The sequence below is a fragment of the Aspergillus homomorphus genome (assembly GCF_003184865.1).
Source record: "Aspergillus homomorphus CBS 101889 unplaced genomic scaffold BO97scaffold_23, whole genome shotgun sequence".
Classification (NCBI taxonomy): domain Eukaryota; kingdom Fungi; phylum Ascomycota; class Eurotiomycetes; order Eurotiales; family Aspergillaceae; genus Aspergillus; species Aspergillus homomorphus.
In genome coordinates this window covers 98,051-123,291 of record NW_020291909.1, presented here as the reverse complement: position 1 = coordinate 123,291, position 25,241 = coordinate 98,051, and the positions used below count along the sequence as shown (strand labels likewise).

General features: G+C 51.9%; 8 protein-coding genes across 8 annotated transcripts; 5 read left to right on the top strand and 3 right to left on the bottom strand.

Annotated features, from left to right (window-relative positions):
- Window positions 1-3,166: 3,166 nt before the first annotated feature.
- Window positions 3,167-4,700, top strand: BO97DRAFT_100038 (uncharacterized protein). The gene is made up of 2 exons (XM_025689825.1): window positions 3,167-3,197; window positions 3,254-4,700. The coding sequence occupies exon 2, from the start codon at window positions 3,373-3,375 to the stop codon at window positions 4,420-4,422; it is 1,050 nt and encodes a 349-aa protein (XP_025550441.1). The 5' UTR covers window positions 3,167-3,197; window positions 3,254-3,372; the 3' UTR covers window positions 4,423-4,700.
- Window positions 4,701-6,049: 1,349 nt separating this feature from the next.
- Window positions 6,050-8,016, top strand: BO97DRAFT_99992 (adaptor protein NBP2). Its single transcript, XM_025701185.1, has one exon. The coding sequence runs from the start codon at window positions 6,353-6,355 to the stop codon at window positions 7,742-7,744; it is 1,392 nt and encodes a 463-aa protein (XP_025550440.1). The 5' UTR covers window positions 6,050-6,352; the 3' UTR covers window positions 7,745-8,016.
- Window positions 8,017-8,996: 980 nt separating this feature from the next.
- On the bottom strand, window positions 8,997-11,451 carry BO97DRAFT_392267 (ENTH-domain-containing protein). Its single transcript, XM_025693862.1, has 5 exons — window positions 11,256-11,451; window positions 11,128-11,159; window positions 10,955-11,034; window positions 10,800-10,881; window positions 8,997-10,700 (listed from the first exon to the last, which is right to left on the bottom strand). Exons 1-5 carry the CDS (start codon window positions 11,335-11,337, stop codon window positions 9,360-9,362), a joined length of 1,617 nt encoding a protein of 538 aa, XP_025550439.1. The 5' UTR covers window positions 11,338-11,451; the 3' UTR covers window positions 8,997-9,359.
- A 186-nt stretch (window positions 11,452-11,637) lies between these two features.
- BO97DRAFT_392264 (putative Ras GTPase activating protein) lies at window positions 11,638-17,983 on the bottom strand. The gene is made up of 5 exons (XM_025693861.1): window positions 15,903-17,983; window positions 15,662-15,764; window positions 13,229-15,571; window positions 12,899-13,177; window positions 11,638-12,845 (listed from the first exon to the last, which is right to left on the bottom strand). Exons 1-5 carry the CDS (start codon window positions 17,574-17,576, stop codon window positions 11,956-11,958), a joined length of 5,289 nt encoding a protein of 1,762 aa, XP_025550438.1. The 5' UTR covers window positions 17,577-17,983; the 3' UTR covers window positions 11,638-11,955.
- Window positions 17,726-18,175, bottom strand: BO97DRAFT_99951 (uncharacterized protein). Its single transcript, XM_025701184.1, has one exon. The coding sequence runs from the start codon at window positions 18,131-18,133 to the stop codon at window positions 17,876-17,878; it is 258 nt and encodes an 85-aa protein (XP_025550437.1). The 5' UTR covers window positions 18,134-18,175; the 3' UTR covers window positions 17,726-17,875.
- A 1,520-nt stretch (window positions 18,176-19,695) lies between these two features.
- BO97DRAFT_406233 (putative IMP dehydrogenase) lies at window positions 19,696-21,780 on the top strand. Its single transcript, XM_025695374.1, has 3 exons — window positions 19,696-19,904; window positions 19,962-20,270; window positions 20,469-21,780. Exons 1-3 carry the CDS (start codon window positions 19,715-19,717, stop codon window positions 21,608-21,610), a joined length of 1,641 nt encoding a protein of 546 aa, XP_025550436.1. The 5' UTR covers window positions 19,696-19,714; the 3' UTR covers window positions 21,611-21,780.
- Window positions 21,781-22,033: 253 nt separating this feature from the next.
- BO97DRAFT_406231 (NUDIX hydrolase) lies at window positions 22,034-23,595 on the top strand. Its single transcript, XM_025695373.1, has 4 exons — window positions 22,034-22,065; window positions 22,118-22,334; window positions 22,442-22,794; window positions 22,907-23,595. The coding sequence occupies exons 2-4, from the start codon at window positions 22,276-22,278 to the stop codon at window positions 23,503-23,505; spliced, it is 1,011 nt and encodes a 336-aa protein (XP_025550435.1). The 5' UTR covers window positions 22,034-22,065; window positions 22,118-22,275; the 3' UTR covers window positions 23,506-23,595.
- An 833-nt stretch (window positions 23,596-24,428) lies between these two features.
- Window positions 24,429-25,133, top strand: rps21 (40S ribosomal protein eS21; the record flags this gene model as incomplete). Its single annotated transcript, XM_025697080.1, has 2 exons — window positions 24,429-24,460; window positions 24,899-25,133. The coding sequence occupies 2 exons, from the start codon at window positions 24,429-24,431 to the stop codon at window positions 25,131-25,133; spliced, it is 267 nt and encodes an 88-aa protein (XP_025550434.1).
- Between the last annotated feature and the right edge of the window lie 108 nt (window positions 25,134-25,241).

Below are 25,241 nucleotides of genomic sequence, written 5' to 3'. Positions count from 1 at the left end.
GACCTGGTAGTAGATGATATAGTGAAGTAGAGAAGACAGCAGAGAGGGAAGGAGGGAAAGGGAAATGAGCGGGGAGGGAGAGAGAGAGAGAGAAGTGAGGAAGGGGGGGGGCAACCCAGAATAAAGAAGAATTGGGAACAATAGCGACTACCGGGACAGTTCCAATGGAGATAGCCCGAACAGGACTAGTACAAGATGATAGTGGTTTTCATTTCCCTTTTCCCATTTTTTTTTTCTTTTACGAGCAACCCCCGTCTGTACTAATCAGTAATCAGTTGGGTAGTCCACCAAACTACCTACTCCGCTTATCGGGAAGCCGCAACAATCCCAACGTGGAGGATGCACAAATGATGCCAGCTGCAAGTAGATTTTACTAGCGCTCTCTGCGATCAGCATTTACAGAATCTGCAGCCACCTGCAGACTAACCTTGCATGTTGATCGTTGAATGGTGTGTGCAGTGTGTGTTTGCGTGTGAGGATGTGTGTGCTTTCGCGAAGAAAATTCACAGCAAGAAAATAGTGCTAAAGAGTAAAGACAGCCTAAAAGCAACCTAGCAGCCACCTTACCCCTAACACCCGAGCTAAAAAAGAAAGGGTATCCATGAGTTCAGCTCCCACGTAACTCATCATTGGATCTTCTTCACATCGAGAGCCACTTACTGGTCGGCAGACTAAGCAAGATGGCGCTCTCTTCGTGAAATCAAACGCTTGGCCAACCGCATGTCAGGCCAACCTCTTCAGCTTTCAGACTTAAAAACGTACTTACAATGGACCGCAACTGTGGTAAAGAGTTCGGAACGTAAGGGATTGGAGGAAGCTTTTGAGTCCCGGATCAAAGCTGAACACTTCGAACACGTCGGTATTACAAACGTCATCAGAGAAAGGATCCATGTCCTACGAGGGATACGGATTGTGGAACTGATCGGTGAGACCTACTAACCATGGACCATGTTTTCTTTATCGTGATGACTTCAAAGAATCAAGCAGCGCCTGACAACTATCGGCGCATCGTCCCTACATGCAAACAACAGCACAACATACATCCTCATGATGTTGTTGGTGTAATGGTGGCAAGGAATCCTGGGTCTGACAGGGCAATCACACACTTTAGTTAGTTGTATAAGTAGTTTGGTTGGTTGCGTTAGGTAATTGGAAGCTCTACTGGTCCGCTATGGCTGTTGGAATCTGCGTAAGAGTCGTGCCCCTCCATCTGATAAAAAACTTCAGGACTGAATCCATAGCCCGATATTCCCTCACTCTCTCGGGGCGGGGGGGGAATGGTGGAAACCGGGACAGTCGGTGGCCACTGAAGCGTTGCGATTCATCGGAGATAACACAGCCTACCCACCCTTTTCCATCTAATCAATCTCTTCATCTCTCTGGCGAAGGGGTCCCCATCTGTCTCACATGTCGTTGTTTTGGGTATAGGCCTAGCCTAAATTTCTCTGTGCGCTCGGTGACTCCTGACCTGACATTCCTGACAGAGAATTCGTGCCAGAAAAAGCATTGTACGCTGCCCGTCGGAATTTTGCCAACTTGAACAGGGTTGATCCCCCTCAGGCAGCAAAGAAACAAAACTCCCGGTAGATAGTCCGGAAATCGGCAGGGAAAAACCAGTTCAGCTGCGGGTCTCGCACTCTGGCACGTACGTAACGAGCTCGGACCAGAATGAGATCATGAAGCAGGTCGCTACCCTCCATGGCAGTACGATACTTCTGATCTCCAGTCAAATATCAACCTGGCCACTTAGGGTGTGATGGCCTCGCCTCGCAATGCTAGCTGCACTGTGATTGCAAGTTCGGGGGTCGGATTTGCCCTGAGAACCGATAATCAATCAATGGAGACCTTGGCCCGGTGATGGAACCACGGAGACGCTGGAAATTTGTCTGATCCAGAGATGAGGGTGGGGTGTTCTCGTCAATGCCAAGGAAGAACAATGTGAGGTCGGTGAGTTTGTGATTCTGGTGGGCTCGATCATCTCAACCCGTTGGCCTCAGAGGCAGATTTCCTTCCATAAAGTCTGTCTCTCAGTGTACTCTGTGTCACGTTCCAGAGGATGATGGTCTAGAAGGGGAGCTGTCAGTTCCATGCATAAGCCGCCGTGCTGCAAAACAACCTTCTTGTTTGCATTTCAGCCCTTGAATTCGAAATCTTATAGCAACTTGTTTCTTCAGCATTAACAATCCGAACATCAATTCTCTTAGTAGCCACCAGTTTGCCCATCTTATCCGGTTCTTTACTCTCTCGTCCGAGAATCTGCTAGGGCTGGCGGGGGCGGGGGCGGCTGTGTTTCAACCTCCATGTCCCTGGCGCCTAAACATTCAACACCGGGCTGGGTGAATGCTTGCTGGCTGGCTGCTGGACATCAACGAGCGCCGACCCTACGCTTGAGACAAGCTAGGCAAGTTTACTTCTAACAAGTATGGAAGGGGCACCAATACCTGAAATGAATAGCAGCCTTAGCTTGTCGAGTTTAGCCAATTGGCAAAGTTCAAGTCCTGCTTCGCCTGCAACTCTGCAACAACGGACTGGGTCAACCCTCACGGGCGACTGCTGTCATGAGATTATATTCCAGCCCAGGCTAGGCGCCGTTGCTAATTTCAGACCGCAACAGTGTGTCGCGTCTCCTATCACACCAGGCCGATCCGATCTTGTTCTTCATGCCCATCGAGCTAGGCGTTGAAGCCGAATAATGCCTGTCATCTCCCCTCTGGATCAACAGGGGGTGGAAAAGCTTGGTCGCGCTACCAAAGGAATCAATTGGCTCTGGGGTGCTCCTTGAAGATCTCTCGCAGTCATGAGCATATATTGCATTGTCCGTAGCGCCTACAGAAACGAGTTCTCTATGACGGATGCAGCTTGACCGAGTCGCTTCACGCTTTGTGTTTCGAGTGACTTGATGGTATTGGACACCGCTTTGATTCTCAATTTCTTTTGAGACATGACTGCGGTCATAGGGCCCCAGAGGGCGACAATAGCTGACAGTGGCTCCCTTCATCAATGTCATTGTTAACATCCGTGGCCACCCGGTTCTTTATGTTTGATCTATTGTATATTGTGTCTCCGCTAAGGGTCATTGTCATTGTCAATGACCATCACCTATTATTGCTGAACGGAACACTCCAGCAAGAATCTACCACCTAGAACTTGAAGATACATAAGGGCAGGGTCTCCTTATCACTATGAGGGTATAATACGTATGGATCGCCCCTGCCTTCTGCAACCACCATTGCATCCACTGACCACAAAATAGAGAACCAACCACCAAAATCTCTTCATATACGACCCCGCTGGCCGGTATCTTACCTTGTTAATTCTTCGCGAGAACAATCCAATATAGAAAATAGCCACCACAACCGGAAGAGCGCAGTCATGCTTCTCATTCGTGACACAGTTTTAGGAGGGCTCCTGCTCGCCCTTAGTCTACCCTCGACTGTGGTCGGGCACTCCTGGGTGGAACAGTTGACGGTCATTGCACCCAATGGAACATTTGTCGGAGCGCCTGGCTACCCCCGAGGCAATATTCAGCGGTCCGCCTCTGGCTTCAGCGATACCGAAATGACCTATCTCATTCCCCCGAACGGCCGCGCCAATCAAAGCCAGATTTTGCCCACCGACAAGATGTGCAAGGACAGTCAGCGAACGGCTAAACAGACCGAAGGAAGCCCACGACTGCAGGCCAGCGCCGGCGCTGCCATCGCTCTTCGATTTCAGGAAAACGGCCATGTGACACTTCCAAACACACAGCCGGGAAAGCCCAAGAATCGGGGCACGGTATACGTGTACGGGACGACTGAACCAAAAGAAGATGAGAACCTCCTGGACGTCCATCGCGTCTGGAACCGAGATGGTACGGGAGGCGATCGCCGAGGCGTGCTTCTGTCCAAACAGAATTTTGACGACGGTCGCTGCTACCAGATCAACAACGGGGACATTTCTGAACATCGCCAGGCCAAATTTCCTCACGTTGCCGATCAGACCATGGGCGCCGATCTGTGGTGTCAGCAGGATATCGCGCTACCTTCGAATGCGCCGTCCGGCAAGCCGTATACACTATATTGGGTATGGGACTGGCCGACGGCGCCTGGTGCGACGGCAGAGCTGCTCAATGGAAAACAGGAGATCTATACCACCTGCATGGACGTTGATATTGTGGACAACGGTGATGCGACATCGACAACCACGCATTCACACGTCAAAGCTGGGGCTGCAGATTATGTGGAAGGCCAACCCTTGGACAAGGCCTCGATCCCATCGCAATTTGCAGAGATCGTGGATTCACGTCCAGCCGCGAGCGAGTCCGGCAAGTCTGTTCTGTGCGCTGCGACGCCAGCCACCGCATTGTCAAAACCAGCCTCCAAGACCACGTTTCTGACTATCTATAAGACCATTTATCCCAGCGCAACACCCACTCCTCGTTGATTTCTCTATTTCGAAATTCAGGACTGGACTGCCTTGCTTTCCACCTAAATATATCTCCCTTGCATGTCTCGGGAGAAAAATGGCTAGAGTGGGTTCGATGCGCTTCGAAGCGCCATGGCAGATCGAACAATCAACCTGCCGATGCCCTTTCCTTTTTTTTTGTCTTTTGCACGGCTGGCCGAGCAGGATAATGATGAGCGCTCTATGCTTTTCTAAGTATACTTTTGAAATGACCAATAGACATCATTTTTTTCCTTTCCTCAACTGTATCCGAGGATTTACTCTTTGTTGTAGCGCTCTCTGCAAGGTTGGACGGATTCAGCAAGATGGAGTCACGAGTGTAAGATCAAAGCTAAGAACTCCGCTGGCGTGTACTGGCATACCGCCAGGACTGGCTTGTTTGGAGAGGGGCTGTGCTGGCTGTGCTGGCTGTGCATAGTCAGTAATGCCTGAGGAGTGTTCAAAGGAGCTGGTGGTGGTGGTTAGAAAGGAAGCAAGGATGAAACCTGAGGCAGTCTATCCCAAACAGGGATCGCCTGAGGCATCCTCGACTGAAACACGCTAAGCCACGCGTGGTCCGTCACGTGTAGACAGGCGAGTCTTCAATCTTCAGCCCATCGGAACATTGCAACAAGATGTTGCAAGCAGACAGATCGAGGAGCTTGTCTGCATGAAGCTCTCTTGCGACGTGTCTTCCGATCAAGTCTTTGAGAAAGCAGAGGACCAAAATCACCCGTGGGTCTGTGAGTGTGTTCCTAGTCCCTACATTTCTCCTACCTGGGGGGCTGCGCCTCGGTGATCCTTAACGCATCGATTAACTAAAACCACGACTAGGTAAGGTAATCTCCGACGCTGCCAGGCCTCTGCCCTGTCTCTTTCGCCCTCGCTCTCGCTCGCTCCACCATCCTTTGAGTTAGTTCTTTCTTATCCTCTTGTCAATTCTCTCTCTTCTTGTCCTGCAGGTGGTGTCATCTACAAGCGCCCACATTTCCCCTCCCCTCCCCTCTCTCCTCTCTTCCACCTCTCCTCTCTTTCCCTCCCTCCTCTCTCCTCTCCCCCCGGTTTTCGCCTAGAATTCTTTGGCTTTCCCCTCCAGCGTCCCATGGGTTTTAGTAATCGCCGTCTCTAATAGTGGCGCTTTCCCTCCCTGCCCTCGTTGCTAAATTTAGCATCCCCAGTTCTACCCTCTTTTCTATCCATCCAATCCATTTGTACTGTCAAGCGCGGGACACCACGACACCACGACACAGACGCTCGAAAAAGCTTCCTGTCCTTCGGCTTCGTTACAACTTCCCCAGACCTTGAGCGCCTTCCCTTGAACATTTGTGCGATCCTGGTTGTCTGGTCGGAACCGCCTCCTCATTACTGTGGCCAATTAATTTCCTGTCGCTTATGTGAGAGGGGGGCAGTTCTGGAATTAGTGAAGATCGCTGTGGTATTCTGCGATTGATAGCCGCGCCTTGCCTGTCGTCCACCGTCCACCATCACTGGTCTTTCCAGTATCCTGGTTGATACCACCTCGCCTCTCTGGCGCCTAGTACCCCATCGTTCGTCGTTTGCCCAGCTCCGTGGTTTCGAATTAGGACAATCCTCCTCGGCGCAGCCTCCTCCAGCAACCCGATTTGCATCGTGCTTGCACGCAAGGAGTCCCTTCCCTCCCCACCAATTCGGCTTGCACGCTACTCTTTCAGTTCCCTGCCTGGTACGATTGACCTCGAGTGACGTTCCTCGGACGCGGGCTGGTATTCGAAATTCAGTGGGTGGGTGATCGCGATGCAAAGCTAGGGCGAACCGGTCTCTTGAGCCTTCCCCCTCCCCCCATTTCCTCCCTGGGTTATAACATCCGACTTGACATCACCTCACACGACATTCTCGACACGCAATCACACTTCTCGCGCGCCGAATCTTCTCCACATAAGACCCAAAACTCATGGCCATGGCTTCTGCGGCATCATCCCCTCAGCCGCAGCAGACGGCCTCCTCTGCGAACCTCACGGTCCTACCTCCGATAGTCACAGATGCTTCAACTAAACGGCCGGGCCGTCAACGCTCTTCTTCATACGCCCGGGAACGTCTTTCCACACACTCGAATGTCTCGCTCGCTTCACATAACCGGTCACGGCCTGGATCGCATGTCTTTCCCATCTTCCATTCTAGCCTGTCATATGCTCTCGTGCGCGACTTCGCATACCCACCGATCCACCCACTTCACTATGGTCCACTGCCTCCTCGTGTCTCTGTAGCATCCACCCCGGCCAGTGAGCCACGACGCCTGTCTGACCCTCCGGCTCCATGGGATAGCTCGCGTGGTCAGTGGTCTATGAGCCCATGGAGCACTGATCACAGCTACGGGCATCAGCAGCTCCCTGCCATGTCCTTTGGTGATGGACCCCCATACAGTGAAGACGAAGATCTGCACAGTCCAGTTTTCTCCACACCCCACCACCGGAAAAACAAGTCCACTGGGACCGACCTAAATGGACGTAAGGGCCGGAAGTCCAGTAATCGTGCACACCACGGAAGTGTATATTACGAGAACGATGCTGAACGGGGCATGCTAGTGAGCATGAATGCCGATGGCAGCGAGACCTATTATGTGAATGATGATGACCATGATGATATGGACGACGGTCCCGGGGGCGAGTATGTCACCTATCCAGCCAGCGAAAGCCGGTACTCCCGTGCGGGCGGGTACGGCAACGATCCGTCCTACGGGCACGACGGCGACTTCGAGTCCGAGGACGACTATGGCACACATCGGTATTCGCGCGATTTTCAATTCGCGGTAGGATGTCCGGACGAGGAGATGCACGGCAAGGCGGTGGCGCTCTTCGACTTCACACGCGAGCATGAGAATGAGCTCCCTTTGACTGAAGGGCAAGTGATCTTCGTGTCATACCGGCACGGTCAGGGCTGGCTGGTAGCGGAGGACCCTCGGACGGGCGAGAGCGGACTGGTACCCGAAGAATTCGTCCGGTTGCTTCGTGACATCGAAGGAGGGTTGACGTCGTTGAACGGCGAGCCTGACCCGGAAGATGAAGAAGAGGTTCATCAACACGCATACTTTGATCCCAACTCGACCACAGGCTCTGATCAACAAACGATACCATCTGCGACGAACGAGCAGTCACAACAGCAGCAAAATCGTCCGGAGCCAACCTCTGCGTCCGCCGCCAACGGAGAGAAAGGGGAAGAGGTTGCTTCCAGTTCGTCGTTGCCCAGCGGTAGCAACTCCGATTCGAACATGTCACATCTGAACCCGCCCCAAAAGCAGGGAATCGATGTCCCGGCCGAGAAGAACAGTCACATCCAGGCTTGTTAAAACTAATTCCTATTGTATATGCCCCTCGCTATCCTCCCATTCACAGCACTTCGGATTTACCTACCTACCTACCCATACATCCAAGGTATAAAGAGGAACAGCCCCTTCATTACCTAAACTCCTCCCCCATCAAGACCTTTCAACCTTCCCCTCTATCTTGGTTCCCGTGTGAATAGCCATACCATGCCACAAGAGGCAGAAGGAAGAAGAAGAAGTGTTCGTCTATAATCACATCCTGCATCTATATTTTATAACCCCATCTCTCACTCACCACCTTATATTATTGTTCATCGTTCCCCGGCTGGAACCTGTTATCTCAATCTATATCTTCTTTTCCTCCTTTTTCTGAAACATGCCCCTCCCGAATCGATAGCCCTTTCTTGTTTTCAACTGCAAACAAACGCATACGGTACATCCATACATGGTATTATGATATCAATTTCCAATTTTGTTTTCGTCTGTTTTACCTCCATCATGACTGACTCAGCTTCCTTCAAATTATTCTTCTTATCTTTTAGCGTGGGAGGGAAATCTGTCTATCTGTCTATGTGTGTCTGATCCCGTCTACAGACATTGTAGTGTGAGTGTGTGTTCGTACCAATGGTAAAGAAAGGGGCACGCCCACTAGTTCTTGTTGTATTTTCTCGTTGTAAACAAAGGGATAGCCCGGGAGGGAGGGTATACATTCTTCGTGTTTCCCACTCCGTCTACCATGACACCCTGTCGTCCTGGTATACTCAACGCCTGTAAATATCTAGCTGGGCGTCCCTCTCTCTCTCTCTCTCTCTTTATCACTGCGGTGCGTCTATCTGTGCACACTATATAAGTACACAATGCTACGAAATCGGGTTCAAATTCTCCCCGGAGATACAGATCTCATACGAAGTATGTGCAGTAGCAGCAAGAGACGCGTTCTCGCGTGGATAACGAACAATGAAACGTAACAACCCCGCCCAACACTAACACCAACAGCAGCAACCACCAGCGTGGCACATCCTATTCGTACAACGGGAGGTTGTAGTCGGTTCAACGACTCGGTCGACTACCGTCTGTCGCTTACTTGACCTCCGGAACGCTGCATTGCAACACGGGTCCATCGGGAACCATGTACTGTATGTAAATGAGGAGGAACTTATAGTGTACGCTGAGCACTGAGGACTGCGAGGCTTTGTATGAGAGCGAGCGACTTGAAGCTAAGCTGACCAATAACCACCTACCACTACCAAAAACAGCAGCAGCAGCAGCAGCAGCAGCAGCAGCAGCAGCAATAGTGCTTACTTTCCACGCTCCCAGTTATCGATCATCTGAATTGAAAAGCGGCCACTCATGCAACACAAGGATACCCAAAGGGAAAGAGAGAAAACGAAAGAAGAAGAAAAATGCTTGCTATTTTGTATGAAAACGTGATAGTAAGAAAAAAAAAATCTCTCGAAGATCTTTTAGAGCAAAATGGCCTTGAGCAATGGCAACAGAAGCACCAGGAAAAAAAAAAGGAAAAAAAGAAAATGGATCGTACTACGATATAACATTGCCCCCAAAAAGCCCCACACACACAGATGCACACACACATACATAGCAAAAGTTTAACAGGAAAAAGAAAATTGGTAGAATATCCCTAGCCTAGAAGGTCGTCTAGTCCCGAGCTACCGGTCTTAGATCCGTTGTACTGTGTTTGATGAGATGGTGAGGTCACATTGCTTGTGCTGGGCGTAGCGGGGGCGCCCCAGATGCCGGCGCTGGCTTTCTCCTTGGCCATGCTGGCGAGGTTGGGGCCCCGGTTGGCGTTGGCGTTGGCTTTTTGAAGGCCTGCGCCGGCGCTGGCGGTGGACCATAGGGATCCGAAGGCGTCGCCGCCGGAAGATTTGGATCCGGCGGGCTTGGATCCGGCGGATGCGGTGGTCGTGGTGGAGGTGAAGGAGGAGGTGGAGGGCATGCCGGGGCGGTGGCCAGAGACGTTGCCGCCTAGAGGAGGCTGGCCGGCGGAGACGGAAGTGAAGTAGTTGGGGGTAGCGGCTTGGAAGCCACTGGGTCTGGGTTGCGCTTGGGCGGGCTTGTGAGGCTGCGCCAGGGAGCTTTGCGAGAGGGTGGGTGAAGCGAGGGTGCTCGAGGTTGGGGTCGGGGTCATCGACGTGAACCCGACGATGCCGCTTAGGTTCGACCCTTGGGTGCCGGATACGGGCTTGGGAGCGGCGAATTGCGTGCTGGAGGTCGTGCTGACGGTCGATGCGGGGCCTGGAATGGAGAATTGTGCCGAGGATGCCGGGGCAGGCGCCGGGGTCGCAGACTGAAAGTCGTCAAAGTCATCGTCGTCGACGGTGTCGGTGTTGAGCATGTCGAGACCGCTGCTGGTACTAGCTCCTGCGGGCTGCTTGGAGGTGGACGCCGTCGTCGAGACGGGCTCTTCGCTAAAATCGAACAGATCGGGCTCGGGCGCCTTGGGCTTCGGAGGCTCCGGTTGTTTGGACGGACGAGCGCGAGGAGGACTTGCTGCACGGCGCCGTGAGGGCGCAGCATCAGCCTCATCGTACTCGTCATATTCATCGAAGCGGTTCGAGCGACTGCCGGCATCATTGAAGTCACTCGTGTTGCCTCCGAAGCCGCCTCCATCGCCATAAACACCACCGCTGTACCCGCCGAAGGACAGACTTTCACTGCCAAACCCTCCGTATCTGCCGGTGTTGGACATGCCGCCGCTAATGTGCGAACCTCCCTCGAAGCCACCAAATTTGTTCTTGTTTGTCCGCGCCTTCTTCCTCTCCGAACGGATCAAGTCGACATCACCAAGCAACTTGACCAACTCCGACGACCGATTACGTACGTTGATACCCTGGTCCTTTCCGTTCTGATCGATGAAGTGGAACTGGCGAAGCATGCGAAGGAGTGACATGTGAGAGCGCGCATCGTCGACGACTCGTTCGGATCCGTTCTTGACCAAGAATTCCAGAAGCTGGAGAGCCTGTTATCCGCGGAAGAGCGTTCCGTCAGCTAGGATCCCGCAGTATATTGAGAAAGCTTGCCAATGACACGCCCCGAGCAGTCAAGCAGTAAGTCTAACCTTGTAAATCTGTCGCCATTCCTCCGCGGTTTTGTCGGTAAAGCGCTTGTAAATCATAGGCATAATTTCGTTAAGCAATTGACTGTATACACCAACAACGTCATATCAGCAACTATACTACCACCCGAGGATGCGACAGGGTCGGTGTCACTGACTAGCTGTGGGTTCCGCTGGCAATTTCGTGCATCAATGAGTTCGAGGCGCCCCAAGGCTCGTTGTTCGTAGCTTCTCGAACCTGCGTGGCGTAAGTGCGGTGTTCATCATGACCCCGGCCTTTGTCCGGAGTTCAGGAGATCGGAACGGGAGAGCCGGGAGAGGGGCGACGGACCTTGGCCTCCATCTCAGTGTAGTTCATGACAGCTAAACCAGTTAGTTACATCGCTTAGCCCCACGAGAGCGAGTTCCGAGTGGAATAATTGGCGTAATATGACGGGCTTCAACGGCGGGGGGGCCTACCATTCTGGACCTTGCGGACTCCCGCCTTGAGGTCATACAAGGTCAGATTGCTGACCTGGTCTTTGAGGCTGGAGAAATCCATGGCGCCTTGAGCACAACGGGCGGTATTGACAAGCGACCTGATAACAGCCGAGGAAGAAAGAACAAGGGAAGAGAATAGGACAAGTGGCCAGCAGAAGGTAAGAGGAGTCTCTCGGGGAAGAGGGAGTAGGACATGTCCATCGACTCCAGCTGGCATCGATCGCCGTTGGGCCCGAAGACGTCACGTGGCACCCCCTGACCCGGCATTCGCTGCGTCATCCTTTCTCTACCTTCCAAACACTCATCAGTTGTGTTTTAACTCTCATACTTACACATTTAATCTCACATAATAGTTATAGGGGCCACGCGGCTCCTTTTCATGGCTGTCTAGCATGCAATAAGTACAGCTGAGCATAAGGGCTACATACATAGAATCATCAAATCATCATAGAATAGACATGTACTCAATATCATCAAAGGAAAGTATAACAACTAGCAAGAGGGGTAATCATCGAAAATAAGGAAGTTCGTCTCTGTGCATCGTACTCGACGAACGGTCTTCATGTTCAACATGTCATAACAGGAAAGAAGTGGGATATCACAACGGCATAAGAGGGAAGAGAGGATATAGAGAGAAAAGAAAAGAAAAGAAACAACCATCTTGTTGAGGGGTCGTCGATTATTCGTTGTAGAACTTCCTCATGATGAGGTGCAAGAAAAGATTGACGTTCACCCGGAGCTGTCCGTCGAAGAAGTCAAGGAATTGCATGTTGTTGAACTGAGCCTGAAGCAGGTCATCCAACGGTACCTGGGCGTTGGCGCCTGGAACCATCATCGGGCCACTGCTTCCGTCCAGGGTGAAGACGCCAACTTCGTTACTCGAGATTGTCAAGTCAACGCGGTCCCATTGGCGCTCGGTGTATCCTTTCCAGTGCACAAGGACACCCTTGTCAGCCAAGTTGCGGGCCGAATATTTGTACGAGCCGAACTTGAAGACCTTGCCCGATTTTTGAAGCTCACGTTGGTGATCCCACTGCTTGGTGAAGGGCATGAGGAACCTCTTCTTTCCCTTCTTATTCTGCAGAGTAATCATGGCCTGCTCGATATAGTCGTTGTATGTCTTCAGCTGCTGATCCAGCCAGACAGCTTGATCATTGAGACGCGCGAGCGTCATTCGTGCGCTATCCAATTCCCGCTCCCGTTGGATTCTCCGGCGGTGCTTTGTTCGGATATCTATGGCGATGGCATTCAATAGATCCTGATAGTAATTGTCGCGGCGGATCTTGCCGGTCTGTTCGAGTTGCAAGATATTCTCAAGTGCCGTCCGCTTGAGTTCGGAATAGCTCATGGAAGCGATATCCACCATCGTGTTGGCTTCCGCATATGCGCTTCGCCGAGTATTGTTTGCACTCAGTTCGTCGCGCACCAGCATCATCCACTTAGCCTCATCTTCTTCGGTTGGTGGCTTGACCATGATCTCCAACAGGTTGGCACCTGTCTGGACTCTGATGATATACAGGATGCATCGTTTCGTTTCCATGAACAAAGCTTTAACATCGGCTTCTGGGTCTACATTTGGTCAGCACATCAGCGCGCATTGATTCAAGTTGAGCATGACTCACCTTCGACCTGTGCAAGCTTAGGGTTTAGTGTCAGACTAATCTCAGAGGAGTTGACGCTCATCAATTCGTTCTCGTTAGATTTGACGTTTCCAAGATCACGGATAACTTCTTTCAGGATATCATCTTGGCTTTGACACATATATTGTATCTCGCTGGCGACAAGTTGATGGATGGAAAAGATATCGGACATCTTGATGTACAAGGTGGGCTTTGTCTTGGCGTAGAGGTCATTGAACTCGTCGATATCGAAGTAATCTTCCGCATCTTGAACAGTAATCACTATGAAATAGTCAGTATCTTGAGAAGTTCCTGCTCCTTGTCTCCACTTACGGTCACCCCAAATCTGGCCAAGCCGTTGAATCGAGTCACCTATATAATTGTTCAAGGGCTGGAGGTAAACATTCTCCGCACCGAAAAGTCGTCCAGAGGCTGCTTGCGCAATCACCTTGGCGATTTCCGAAAGGTTTCGCTTCTGCTCCTGAGTCAACCCTCGATCTACCACACCGTACTTTTCGGGTTCGAAGACAGCAGGCTGGAAATAGTTCTTCCACACCCAGTGGCCAACGGTCTGGAGTATAAATCCAGGATCTTCTCTGGGGAACTTTGAGAGCAAACTCTCATACATCTCTTTGGCAATGTATCGGATACCGAAAGGCATTCTGTACAGTAGCTCCTCAAAGGCAGAGAAGAATTGATCGGCGATATCGCGAAGGTCCTGAAGGTTCTGGATAAAGGTAGCCCTAGTCTCTGGGTCTCTGATTGCCTCTTCTCGTGGGATATCGGGCCGGCGCCTGCTTCGCTGTCCGGTGCGAAGCTCCTCATTGTTAATGGCCGAGCGATAAATCTGGATAGGATCACTTTCCAAGTCCAACTCCGGATTCTCGATGATGTTCTCTCGCACAACAGGGCCCAAGGTATCCCGCATGAACTTGCGGTCTCGGGGCGATTTGATGTACGATGCAAAGAGCTTGTTCCAGAACGCATTGCAGCGCAAATATTCATGCAAAGAGTCGAAGCTTTCAATCTCTTCCCGAGCGGAGCGAGCGAGCAGCTTGATCAAGTAGTATTCCTCTCTCCTCTTCTGCGAGTAGCCGAAAAGCCCCATCATCAAGTGTCTAATCCGCTCATATTCCTTCTCGGGCGTGTTGAGCTCGCGCAGACGCCGAAAGAGCTTGGCCAAATACTGCGATTGGGTCTGGAGAAGGAAGAAGAATACTTGATATTGTTCCAACTTTCTCCTTGACGTCTTGTTCAGGGCCTTGAGGTCGAAAGGATCTTTGGAGGAAATTTCTCTATTTGGCAGTAGGCTGCCGACGTGACCACCGAAGTGCTTTTGGTGCTTGACGACTTCATCGAGGGTGATCTTGTTCTTCACCAGAAGAGCAATTTTGATGTCGAGCTGACTGATGTACTGTTCCGCGAGCTCATTTTGTCGGACTTGCTGAACCACCAACTTTCTGGTCCGTTCAAACTCGATCTCCTCGTCGAAGTCAAATTCACTGTCGTTCAATAGATGTACAAAGCCCTTAACGGTTCCCACTGGGGGATTTTTTCCAGTTGTAAGACTCTTGTATGCTTGACCCTGTATTCTTCCTCGCACATAACTTTGCGCCTTGATCACCTTTTCCATGTTCTGTCGGTAGTACTGGCGTTTCTCTTCGAACTTCGAGCGGACAAGGTATCCACGTATGTGTGATTGCAGTTCCATGACTATGTCTTCCTCAGCAGCAAGATCTGCCAGCATTTGGCCAACTTCAACGCGGATCAGCATCGCTCTGATCTGTGCCTGCAGCTGACTGACTTCATCCTCGCAGTCTTCAAGCTCGTCTAGATCGGCGCCGACCTTGATCCTAAGAACCGCAGCACGAGCGAGGGCCTGAAGATTGGTTATCACCAGTGCTTCGTGTTGCAAGGCCTCGGCATCAGCCGCCAACCGTCTTCTGAGGATTGCCCCTCGGCCCATAGATTGCAATTCTAGAATGGACGCCTCTGCATCTGCCAAAGCTGCTTTTTGTGACCTAATTCCAGACCGAACCACATTCCCTCTCACTATGCTCTGGAGGTCGTTTGCCGCCTGGTCATGTTCATTCAGGTCCTGCCGGAGCTGCTCGAGGGTTGCTCTCAATGCACCACCACGAGCCATTGCCTGAAGTGATATGCACGCTTCAGTCGTCTCTGCGAGTGCCGCTGCCTGCTCCTGCTGATACTCTCTCAATGCATGGCCTCGAGCAATGGATTGAATGAAGGTGATGGCTGGTGTTTCGAAGGCAAGTGCATCCTTTATGTGAGCGATAGACTTCCTTGCCATCATACCGCGGATTGCTCCTTGTAAAGATATCGTGGTGGGTTCGGTACCATTGATCTCGGCGTGCTGCGTATTCATCTGCTGCCGTAAGAGGCCGGCTCTGATAATAGCCTGGAGTGTTATGACTTCAGCCTCCGCCGACCGCGTCGCTTCGTACTGCTCAGAGAATTTGTTGCGTTGTAGAGCACCCCTAATATGTGCTTGGAGTGCTGTGATACCCTCTTCAGCGGAGCGTACGGCTTCGAGTTGCTGTGAGACTAGGCTGCGTTGCAGAGCGCCTCTGATATATGCTTGGAGTGTCGCGATACTATCCTCGGCAGAGTGTGCTGTTTCGTATTGCTGCGAGACATGGTTCCGTTGCAAAGCTCCTCGGACGAGCGCTTGAAATGCGGTAATGCTATCCTTGGCGGAGTGTATAGCCTCTGCCTGTGCTGAGACTTGACTGCGCTGAAGAGCACCTCGGATAGCAGCTTGTAGTAGACAAACTTCGTTGTCTGCGCGTCTTGTATTTTCACACAGCTCAGATACAGTCTTGCGTTGCAAGGCACCTCTCAGCGCTGCCTGAAAGTGTTTGATAGCCGATTCCTCCTTCCGCATCTGCGTGCGCAGATAATCAACTCCGGCCCTTGCCTTGGCACCGCGAATGAGACTCTGTAGCTGCAAGATATCCACCTCTTGGGCCTGGTAGTGTTCCTTGACATCTTTTTGGCGGCTCCGCACGATGAATGCCCGGCAAAGCGCTTGAAGATTAGTGGCAAACGCCTTCATGTCCAAGCGATACTGAATGATCTGACGGGCCCAGTCACCACGAATCCGGGATTGCAACTCCACTAAGAAAGGCTCGAAATCCCAGAGATCATGCATCAAATTGCCCAGCTGCAGGCGCGTCATTGCTCCTCTAATCTGGGCTTGGAAATCAGCGATTGACGCTTCACTCTCCTGCAGTTCGCGCTGTATTCTTTCCTCTTCAGATTCCGGCTCAGGCTCAGGTTCTGGCTCAGGTTCTGCTCCGAAATTCGCAGCCATCCCCGAAAAGCTAGGCATACTGACACCAGCCTTATCGAGCCCCTTCTGTGTCTGCTCCAGCTCATGGTGTTCGAACTCAAGCTGGCCTACGAGATTTCCCATGCGAAACTCGACAAGACCTTTCTTGAACAGTAGCCATGACAGAGCATGAACGCAATGAATAACTTTAGGTATGTTCTTCTTCTCGTACAGATCAATGAGCTCGAATCTGAAGAGCTCGGGCAGTTCCACGTCGTCCAAAAACCGGAAAAAGAGGGCGATGTTATCGGAATGTCGATATTGAAGCTTGGGATGTCTGAAAATCCGAAACGTGCGCTTTGGGTTCATCGCTTGTACCACTTCTGCAAGCGTTACACCATCGCGAAGAGCTTCCTCTAATTGTACGATGGGAGGGATTTGTTTCTGTATAATTTCCTCGATCCACTCCTTGGCTTCTCCGATATGGCACAAGTACTCGTAGGCTTGCAGAAACTGTCGCTGCTTTTCCATCCAGTTTCCTGCTGCCCACGCCGATGCGGGCTTCTTGCGCACACCACTGGAGCCATCGTTTTTGGCTACCGAATCTGCTCTTTTCAAGCGACGTCGTCCTTGTAATCCGACCACAGAGGGGCTGTATGTGTCAAGGCCAAATCCATCCGTTTCTCCCGATTTCGCAAATTTGGAAAGTGTTCGAAGATGGCCTGTGGAGGATTTCTGAAACGTCTCAAGTTCAGGTGCCGATAGGGTGTGGGTGATTGGTGAAGGATTGGACAAGCTATGCGAATGTTGCACTTTCATCTGAGGCCGTGCATGTGGTGAGACAGTGTGTGGTTGCATATCGAGAGTCGCTTCGCTTTTGGTAGGTGTTACCGTGGCTGGAGAGTCCGTATGTTTCAGTTCTTCGGTGTCATGATGGAATGTGTGACGAGAGGTGGGTGTTTGTGGGCGATTTTCCTTCCAGTACTGGGGATGGTCGACAGTCTGACTGCGGCCATGGCGGTAAATAGATTGTTTATTCGAGGGAGGAGATGCATTGGGTGCTTGGGAGAGCGGTCGCAATGAGCGGCGGATATTCTCGTATGTTGCGCCCGCGTTGGACCAACTTCCCGGTTCCGAGCGCCCTCCAGCCATTTTGTCGGTCGGCACCTTATTCAGTTCGCTCTTCCCCCGTTTATGACCAATACTGGGCATGGACCCAATGGATGCGCTCGAGGAGACGGTACTGGTGCGACTTGGGGCGAATGGGTTTGTAGAGACGGTGTAGATGGACGAGCTCGTAGATGCCGTGGATCCATGGCGGAGTGGACTCGAGGTTTCGTCTGTGAGATCCGTCTGCGTACGTCGGAGACCGGCTAGATGGCTTGACATAACGGGTGCCGTTCCGTGGACGAGATCGCTAGAACCAATGGGAATAGAAGGTAATCAATCTCAATTGGCCGCATACCTGCTCCTCGAAGCGAAGCAGTAAACCGGCGAAGAAGTTGTATGGAGAATATTTGTGTCAAATTTACCAAGGCAGAATGTTCATTCAAGGGCTTCAGGGCAAAGCGGCATGGTCCTATGGTAACCAGGGAAATTGGGCGGGAAGAATTGGTTGATGCAGAAACGGCGGTTTGATTGGGCTGGAAACCACCAATTCAGGGAAGGGCGGTGGTCTGCAGTGGCAACTAGAACTGAATCACAAGCAAGGGCTGCGGGTTGCGAATAAGACAAAACGCACGGTAGGGAGGCCAGACGGGCTCACTTACTACAGGAAACAAAATGAAGAAAAGAGGCTGAAGCAGTTGGAGGGAATAAACAAGAAGGAAGATAATCAATCGGCAACCAAGCGGGGGGAAAGGCAGTAGTAAATCGGAGGCAGGAACGACCCCAGCCTCAGCCGGGTCGAAAACAAATCTCCCAATCCGGTAAGGTGGGCACGGCATGTGACCGCGCCCCGATTGCGATCGGAGTGACGTTGATCATCATTGTCCCAGCCACTTCATTTTATCTTGTGACTGTTTCAGCGGAGATCGAGCAGGATTCTCAACTAGTTATTCTCGGGAGATCTGACTCAGGAGCTTGACCCAGAGGCATCCGTGCAATTTCAGCGGTTTGGCTAGGCTTTTTATGCCTCGTTGATGTCATTGTATGTTGCTTCTATTTGTCTCAATACCGGTTACAGCACGGATATATATCCACATCCGAAGAACGTGCTCAGGAACCAAACTCAATCTTGGCATGATACTTGCATAGTGCAGCAATAAGGATGATTATGTTGCTCTTGTAAGTTGCAGCTACAAATCTTACATCCGTAGCAATTGCATCAAAGGTCTAGCGCCAAAATAAACTTGTAGTCACCGAGCCATCCTTCAAGAGTTGGAATGAGCTGTACGTACTCTTCGTTAGAAGAGTGGAGTTTATTTATTGCCCCGATTGCCCACTGGGGCTGACCTACCTTGAGAGTGATTTGTACACTATATACGGGAATTGCATCTAATCTCTTTTATCGAAGTGAACTGTGATTGCTGCAATATTCGTGGAATGACCTCGAGAAAACAGCTAGGAAGATTCATGTGATTTGTGCTCATTCCTGGCTGTTTTAAAAGATGGTGCATCGCGCAAGGTTGAACAGTAGGATTATCATGACATACCAGCCAATTGATACATATAGGTAGGGGTTCACTCCCCTAGTTGGTGACTAATCACCATTGTGAATCAACAGAATCGGCTTTACTGACCTAGTCCAGTGCTACCTGGCCGGGTGCGACAGAGACTACTGCAAGACAACTATCCAAGCAATCCCAGTAACATTGATGGCTTCGCGGCTGTCTAGTGTCCGACAAGGCTATGCGGGAACAAAGCCGACAGTTCCTTAGCGGATGAACCTATGCCATGCATAGATAGCGCGGGCGGATGCTGGCGGCTAATTCTTATCGGGAACTGATGGTTCCCCTCAGACCGCTAGTCTCTGGCGGAGGCCATGAACCGGTGTGATGGTTTCAGCCATTGTTAGGGCTCAGCAGCATAGTAATAGGTATGTACAGTAGCAACGGTCCATTGGGTCATGGGTGGTACCGTAGTAGTGTACTACCGTTGTACTAGGTAGCACGATGCGTGAATTTGCCGATGGAAACTACTGTCAGTACCACAAAATTTGATGCTTATCAGTCAGAAATCTCTAAGCGGGCTGAGTCACTCGAAGTACCCCTCGCTCTCACCGCCCGGCATCACTTCGTTTAGCATCCAATCAGGATGACAAATTCGTCGAGTATAGGAACGCTAAACTGATTCCGGCATGGAACCGACCGGCCCCGATTAGCGTGTGCGGCGAGAGCTCAAAAGCCAATTTTTTCTTCCTCCGATTTTTCTCTTTTTTTCTTTCTTTCTTTTCTTTGGGAAAGGAAGACTTTCTCCATCAGCAGAACGTTTCTATCATCGATCTGTTGATTATCTTTGATATTTGATTTCAAATATCTCTACCAGTTTTGATAGAAGCTGTAGAGTCTTTTTTTTTTTTATACATCATGACTTTTGCCAACGGTGACATTCCCGGACCTGCCATGAAGGCTGAGATCCAGGACTACACCAAGGCCCTGGAGGTCTTGAAGCAGGAATACACCACTAGCGATGGTCTTGATGTCGACACCCTGCTTGACTCCGACAAGCACGGTGCTCTGACCTACAACGATTTCCTCATCCTGCCCGGGTACATCGGTAAGGCGAGAACCTGTACTTCTCTCGTCGAACTGGGTTGCTGATGCCTCTTGATAGGCTTTCCTGCTTCAGATGTCACTCTCGACACCGCTGTCACCAAGCGTGTGTCTCTGAAGGTTCCCCTTCTTTCCTCCCCCATGGACACCGTCACTGAGCACAACATGGCCATCCACATGGCTCTCCTCGGTGGTCTGGGTGTTATCCACCACAACTGCTCCCCTCAGGACCAGGCCGAGATGGTCCGCAAGGTTAAGAGATACGAGAACGGTTTCATTCTGGACCCCGTTGTTCTCGCTCCTACCGCCACCGTCCGCGAGGCCAAGGAGTTGAAGGCCAAGTGGGGCTTCGGTGGCTTCCCCGTTACTGGTAAGTCGTGGTCTTGTCTTGCATATCCTCTTCCAACATGATGATCAATCACTTTTTTCTTTATAACTTTCGTTCCACTGGAGCAGCGAGAGCAGCACTGTAGAGAACCAGTTTTATCTGACCTGTCACCAATTCACTACCGTCTACTTCTTGTTTGTGAAAACCGTTGATTCTAACTCGATTATTCCCAAATTACAGAAAACGGAACCCTCCGCTCTAAGCTTGTCGGTATGGTCACCACCCGTGACATTCAGTTCCACTGCGACCTTGATGCCCCCGTCACTGCCATCATGTCCACCGATCTCGTTACCGCTCCTGCTGGTACCACCCTCGCGGAGGCCAACGAAGTCCTTCGTTCCTCCAAGAAGGGCAAGCTCCCGATCATCGACGAGAACGGCAACATTGTCTCGCTGCTGTCCCGCAGCGATCTGATGAAGAACCTCCACTACCCCTTGGCCTCCAAGCTTCCTCAGTCTAAGCAGCTGATTGCTGCTGCCGCCATTGGTACCCGTGAGGAGGATAAGACCAGACTTAAGCTGCTGGTCGAGGCTGGTCTCGACATTGTTATCCTGGACAGCAGCCAGGGTAACAGCATGTACCAGATCGAGATGATCAAGTGGATCAAGCAGAACATCCCCGAAATTGATGTTATCGGTGGTAACGTTGTTACCCGCGAGCAGGCTGCGGCTTTGATCGCTGCCGGTGTCGATGGCCTGAGAATTGGCATGGGCAGCGGCAGTGCCTGCATCACCCAGGAGGTCATGGCTGTTGGCCGTCCCCAGGCCGCTTCCGTCCGCAGCGTTTCTCACTTCGCCGCTCGCTTCGGTGTTCCCTGTATCGCCGACGGTGGTGTCCAGAACGTTGGTCACATCGTCAAGGGTCTCGCTATGGGTGCCTCTACCGTCATGATGGGCGGTCTTTTGGCTGGTACCACCGAGTCTCCTGGTGAGTACTTCGTCAGCAAGGAGGGCCAGCTCGTCAAGGCCTACCGTGGTATGGGCAGTATTGCCGCCATGGAGGACAAGAAGGCTGGTGCTGGCGCCAAGGACAGCAAGGCCAGCAACGCTGGTACTGCCCGTTACTTCTCCGAGAAGGACTCTGTCCTCGTTGCTCAGGGTGTTGCCGGCTCCGTCCTTGACCGCGGATCGGTCACCAAGTTCGTTCCCTACCTCACCGCTGGTGTCCAGCACTCTCTGCAGGACATTGGTGTCAAGAGCCTGAAGGACCTCCACGATGGTGTCAACCAGGGCAAGGTTCGCTTCGAGATGAGAAGTGCCAGTGCTATGACCGAGGGTAACGTCCACGGTCTGCACAGCTACGACAAGAAGCTCTACTCTTAAGCGGTGACAGCTTGAGTGTCTTGTTTCCTTGTCTTATACCTTTTCATCTCTTTTGATTCTTTTGCATCTAAGAACCGTCCACCCTGTTTATATGATTTGGTTATATGATGCTACGTGGTTGCTACGAAAAACAAAAAGCCTGGGCGTGAGGGACTGGAGTTCGACCTGGAATTGTTCATACTTTGCTTTATGATAACTCAATTCAATATTCCAACAAGAATAATCTTTCGCTAGACTGTCACTTCAGTGTAATTATTGCAACATATTGTACTAGCCCGCGCGACAGCCCTATCGGTGACTATAGCCTCGGCCCTGGCCCTCCGCCAAAACGCGGGGTAGACCGCTTTCGTGCGGATCTTTTGTCACTGCGATTCCAGCCACGGCACCCTCCCTGCCTTTCATCAAGTATTCGCTCGGCCCAATCATCCGTTGAAGCCTCTCGTACGGCCATGAACGTATTTCCGCTAGTTGTTCCCAGCTGTGGCGGCCGGCTAATAAACACGACAGCCCCTCACCGCTTGGCCCTCGCCCGAGGTTCCCGGCTTTTAGCTTCTGGAAAGTATAACCCCCGGCAGCTCACATGCTTCAATGACTACACAGGCCAGACCACCTGGAGATCAAGCTCCAATGTCCCGCGAACCCAGCAAGTCGCTGCCACCCAAACAATGTCGCCTGCAGCACCGACGCCGAAGTCCAAGCCAGCGATTCCGCGCCCCAGTTCAAGGTCAGCACATTGTCAAACATATACTTTGCCATCCCGTTTCCTGCTGCCTCATCCGCTAGCCACAAACCTACAAGATCCAAAACTGATCTTGGATAATTCATGCTCAGCGTCATCCTGGTATCGCCCAGAAACGAAGTCCTCCTACTCCATCGCGTGAAAACCTCTACATCCTTCGCCTCCGCCCACGTATTCCCCGGAGGGAACCTCTCAGCGCAAGATGGCCCATGTCCACCCGCCGAGGATCTCAAGCGCCACGACGATGGCCGGTGGTACCGCAACGCGGCGATCCGAGAGCTCTTCGAAGAGAGCGGCATTCTCCTAGCCAAAGACAAAATCTCAGGCCGGATGCTTGCGCTTCCCGAGGAACAACGCGAACAGGGCCGACGCGCCATCCACCAGAACCAGATCACCTTTGCAGAATGGTTGGAGCAGCAGAATGCCAACGCGGCGCCGGATACAGGTAGGACGAAAAACGCATTCCCCCCTTCTCACCACCCCATGTAATGCAAACTACGGGGAATCAAACGTCCGTGTAACCGTGCCCGAGCTGATCTGAAACCACACGAAAAAAGAACACTTAATCCCGTTTACTCGATGGATCACCCCCGCAAATAACACTCGACGATACACGACGCAGATGTACTTGTACTTCCTTCCTCTGCCTGCCGATGCGACGGACCCAGTTCTCGGTGAGATCCCGCCTGAGGGACAGCGGGAGGAAATCCAGGTTCCGACGAGCGATGGCGGCGTCGAGGTTACGGAGGCGAGGTTTCTTCCCGCCTCTGGGTGGTTGCGTATGGCGCAGAGCGGCGAGGTCATGCTCTTTCCTCCGCAGTTTCTTCTGCTGCATCTGGTGGCTGGGTTCTTGGATAAGGACCCCGGCGTGGTGAACTCACTGCACGAGTTGCAGAGGCGGCGGGATGAGCTTACGGAGTTCGTGGCTACGGGTCAGCCGCCTTGGTCGGAGAAGTGCATCTCTCCGAAGATGCTGAAGATGTCTTCTGATGGACGGGCGGTGCTGGCTTTGGACCAGCCGGGTCCTGAACTGAGAGGTACAGATAGACAAGGGGAGCCGGATCGGGTTGTGCTTGTGAAGTTCGAGCGGGGCTCGGCGCGTGATCTGGAGGTGCGATGGAAGAAGGATGCCTTTGAAGAGAAGAGTAGCCTATGAGGGCAATGCAAGCATTGCTGTCATTGATATGGGCTTCTCGCCATGGATAGAGTCAGACTCAGCCCGCCGTCCTTTCGGAATTTAGAGCCAAGGCGCCGCTGTAGAAACCTTCGCAGATCAGATATAAGACCTTGCGAATCGAAGCTGAGAATGACTACTCTCAGGACCAAGCACATCCCTACCTATATTACCCCATATGAAGAGCAAGTCTCCGCTCAGCCGCCTGTCACCTGCGTGGCACTACTATCTATTCTAAGAGTACAAGAGTCCATGCCGAGCTTTCCTTACTGCAGGAATGGCCCGACGCCCGTACCTCGCGAGAAGCAACCAGCAAACGTCCCTTTCGGTCCGAACGCTAACTGTCTTTCGATGTCGAGGGAATCTCAACTCTGCCTTAATGTTAGAGTTTCTAGGGGAACTCCATGGATTGAAGCTTCTACAGAATTCGGACCGGTATATTTTCTAAATCATGGACGAGGGTGACTAAAGTGGTCGGCCTTGAACGCTGTCGGTCCCATACGGTCCAGAGCCAATGCACGGGAATCTTGGACATGTAGGTGCCCGCTGACTCAATATGTAGACGAGGCGAACATGCACTTTCACTGCAGTCACCGCGAGTGAGATGTCGTGGAGATCATGTTCTCTGCCTTAAGAGTATAGTACTGAAGCGAAGGTCAGTCCTTTGCGAATGAATACTCCGGCACCACCCGCGCTAACCACATCTGGCAAAGCCCCTTCTTACCTAATCCAACAAACCTTAGCGGCAAGCCCTCGACAAACAATCACATGACCCACAACCGGGAAACGCAGAAAGTTGTCCGGGTCACCATTTCACCACATCCGCCCAGTCTCAATTTCCCGCGCACCGCTCCGTTTTTCTCGTCAACCTCAAGTTCCTCACCACCCACCCAACCCTCGCCAAAATGGAGAACGACAAGGGAGAGATCGTCGATCTGTACGTACACTTTTCTTACCCACACCCTGTGACTTTTTCCGAGATCCGGAATATCTGGGGGGTGTTCGATGGCGGAGAAGAGGCAGACGACAGCAGGAAGATGGAAATGAGGGAGGAATACAGAGGACAGGAGACGATATGCGATCTGGCCTGGTCAGGCTTTTTTTGCGAAGGAACCAACCGAGAGATGAAACGCAATTTGGGAAAGAGGTGGAATTGAATTGGGAACAGTGCAAGGTTGATATTCACATGGGATGTCATGGGATATCAATCTGTCTGCACCAGGTCGGATCGCATATCGAATCTCTCCGCCTCTGGCCAATTCCTTGCGTTGTCTGGCGATCGCTTGCCCAGCCATCAGGAACATGCCTCAGAGATATTCGCGCACATGACATGACAAAATCTAGCACAGATCGCTAACCCAACCCGTTCTTCCAGCTACGTGCCCCGCAAGTGCAGCGCCACCAACCGCATCATCAAGGCCAACGACCACGCCTCCGTGCAGATCTCCATCGCCAAGGTTGACGAGAACGGCCGCTACACCGGCGAGAACCAGACCTACGCCCTGTGCGGTTTCATCCGTGCCCGCGGTGAGAGCGATGACTCCCTGAACCGTCTCACCCAGCGTGACGGCTACATCAAGAACGTCTGGACCGCCAGCCGTCAGCGCTAAGCTGTTGTGCCGGAACGGACAGAAACGGGTGGTCAATTATTTTTTTTGATGTCGGGTATCTGGTGATGGTAAGGTTGCCCCGCATTCATGACGAGCTGTAAACGCACG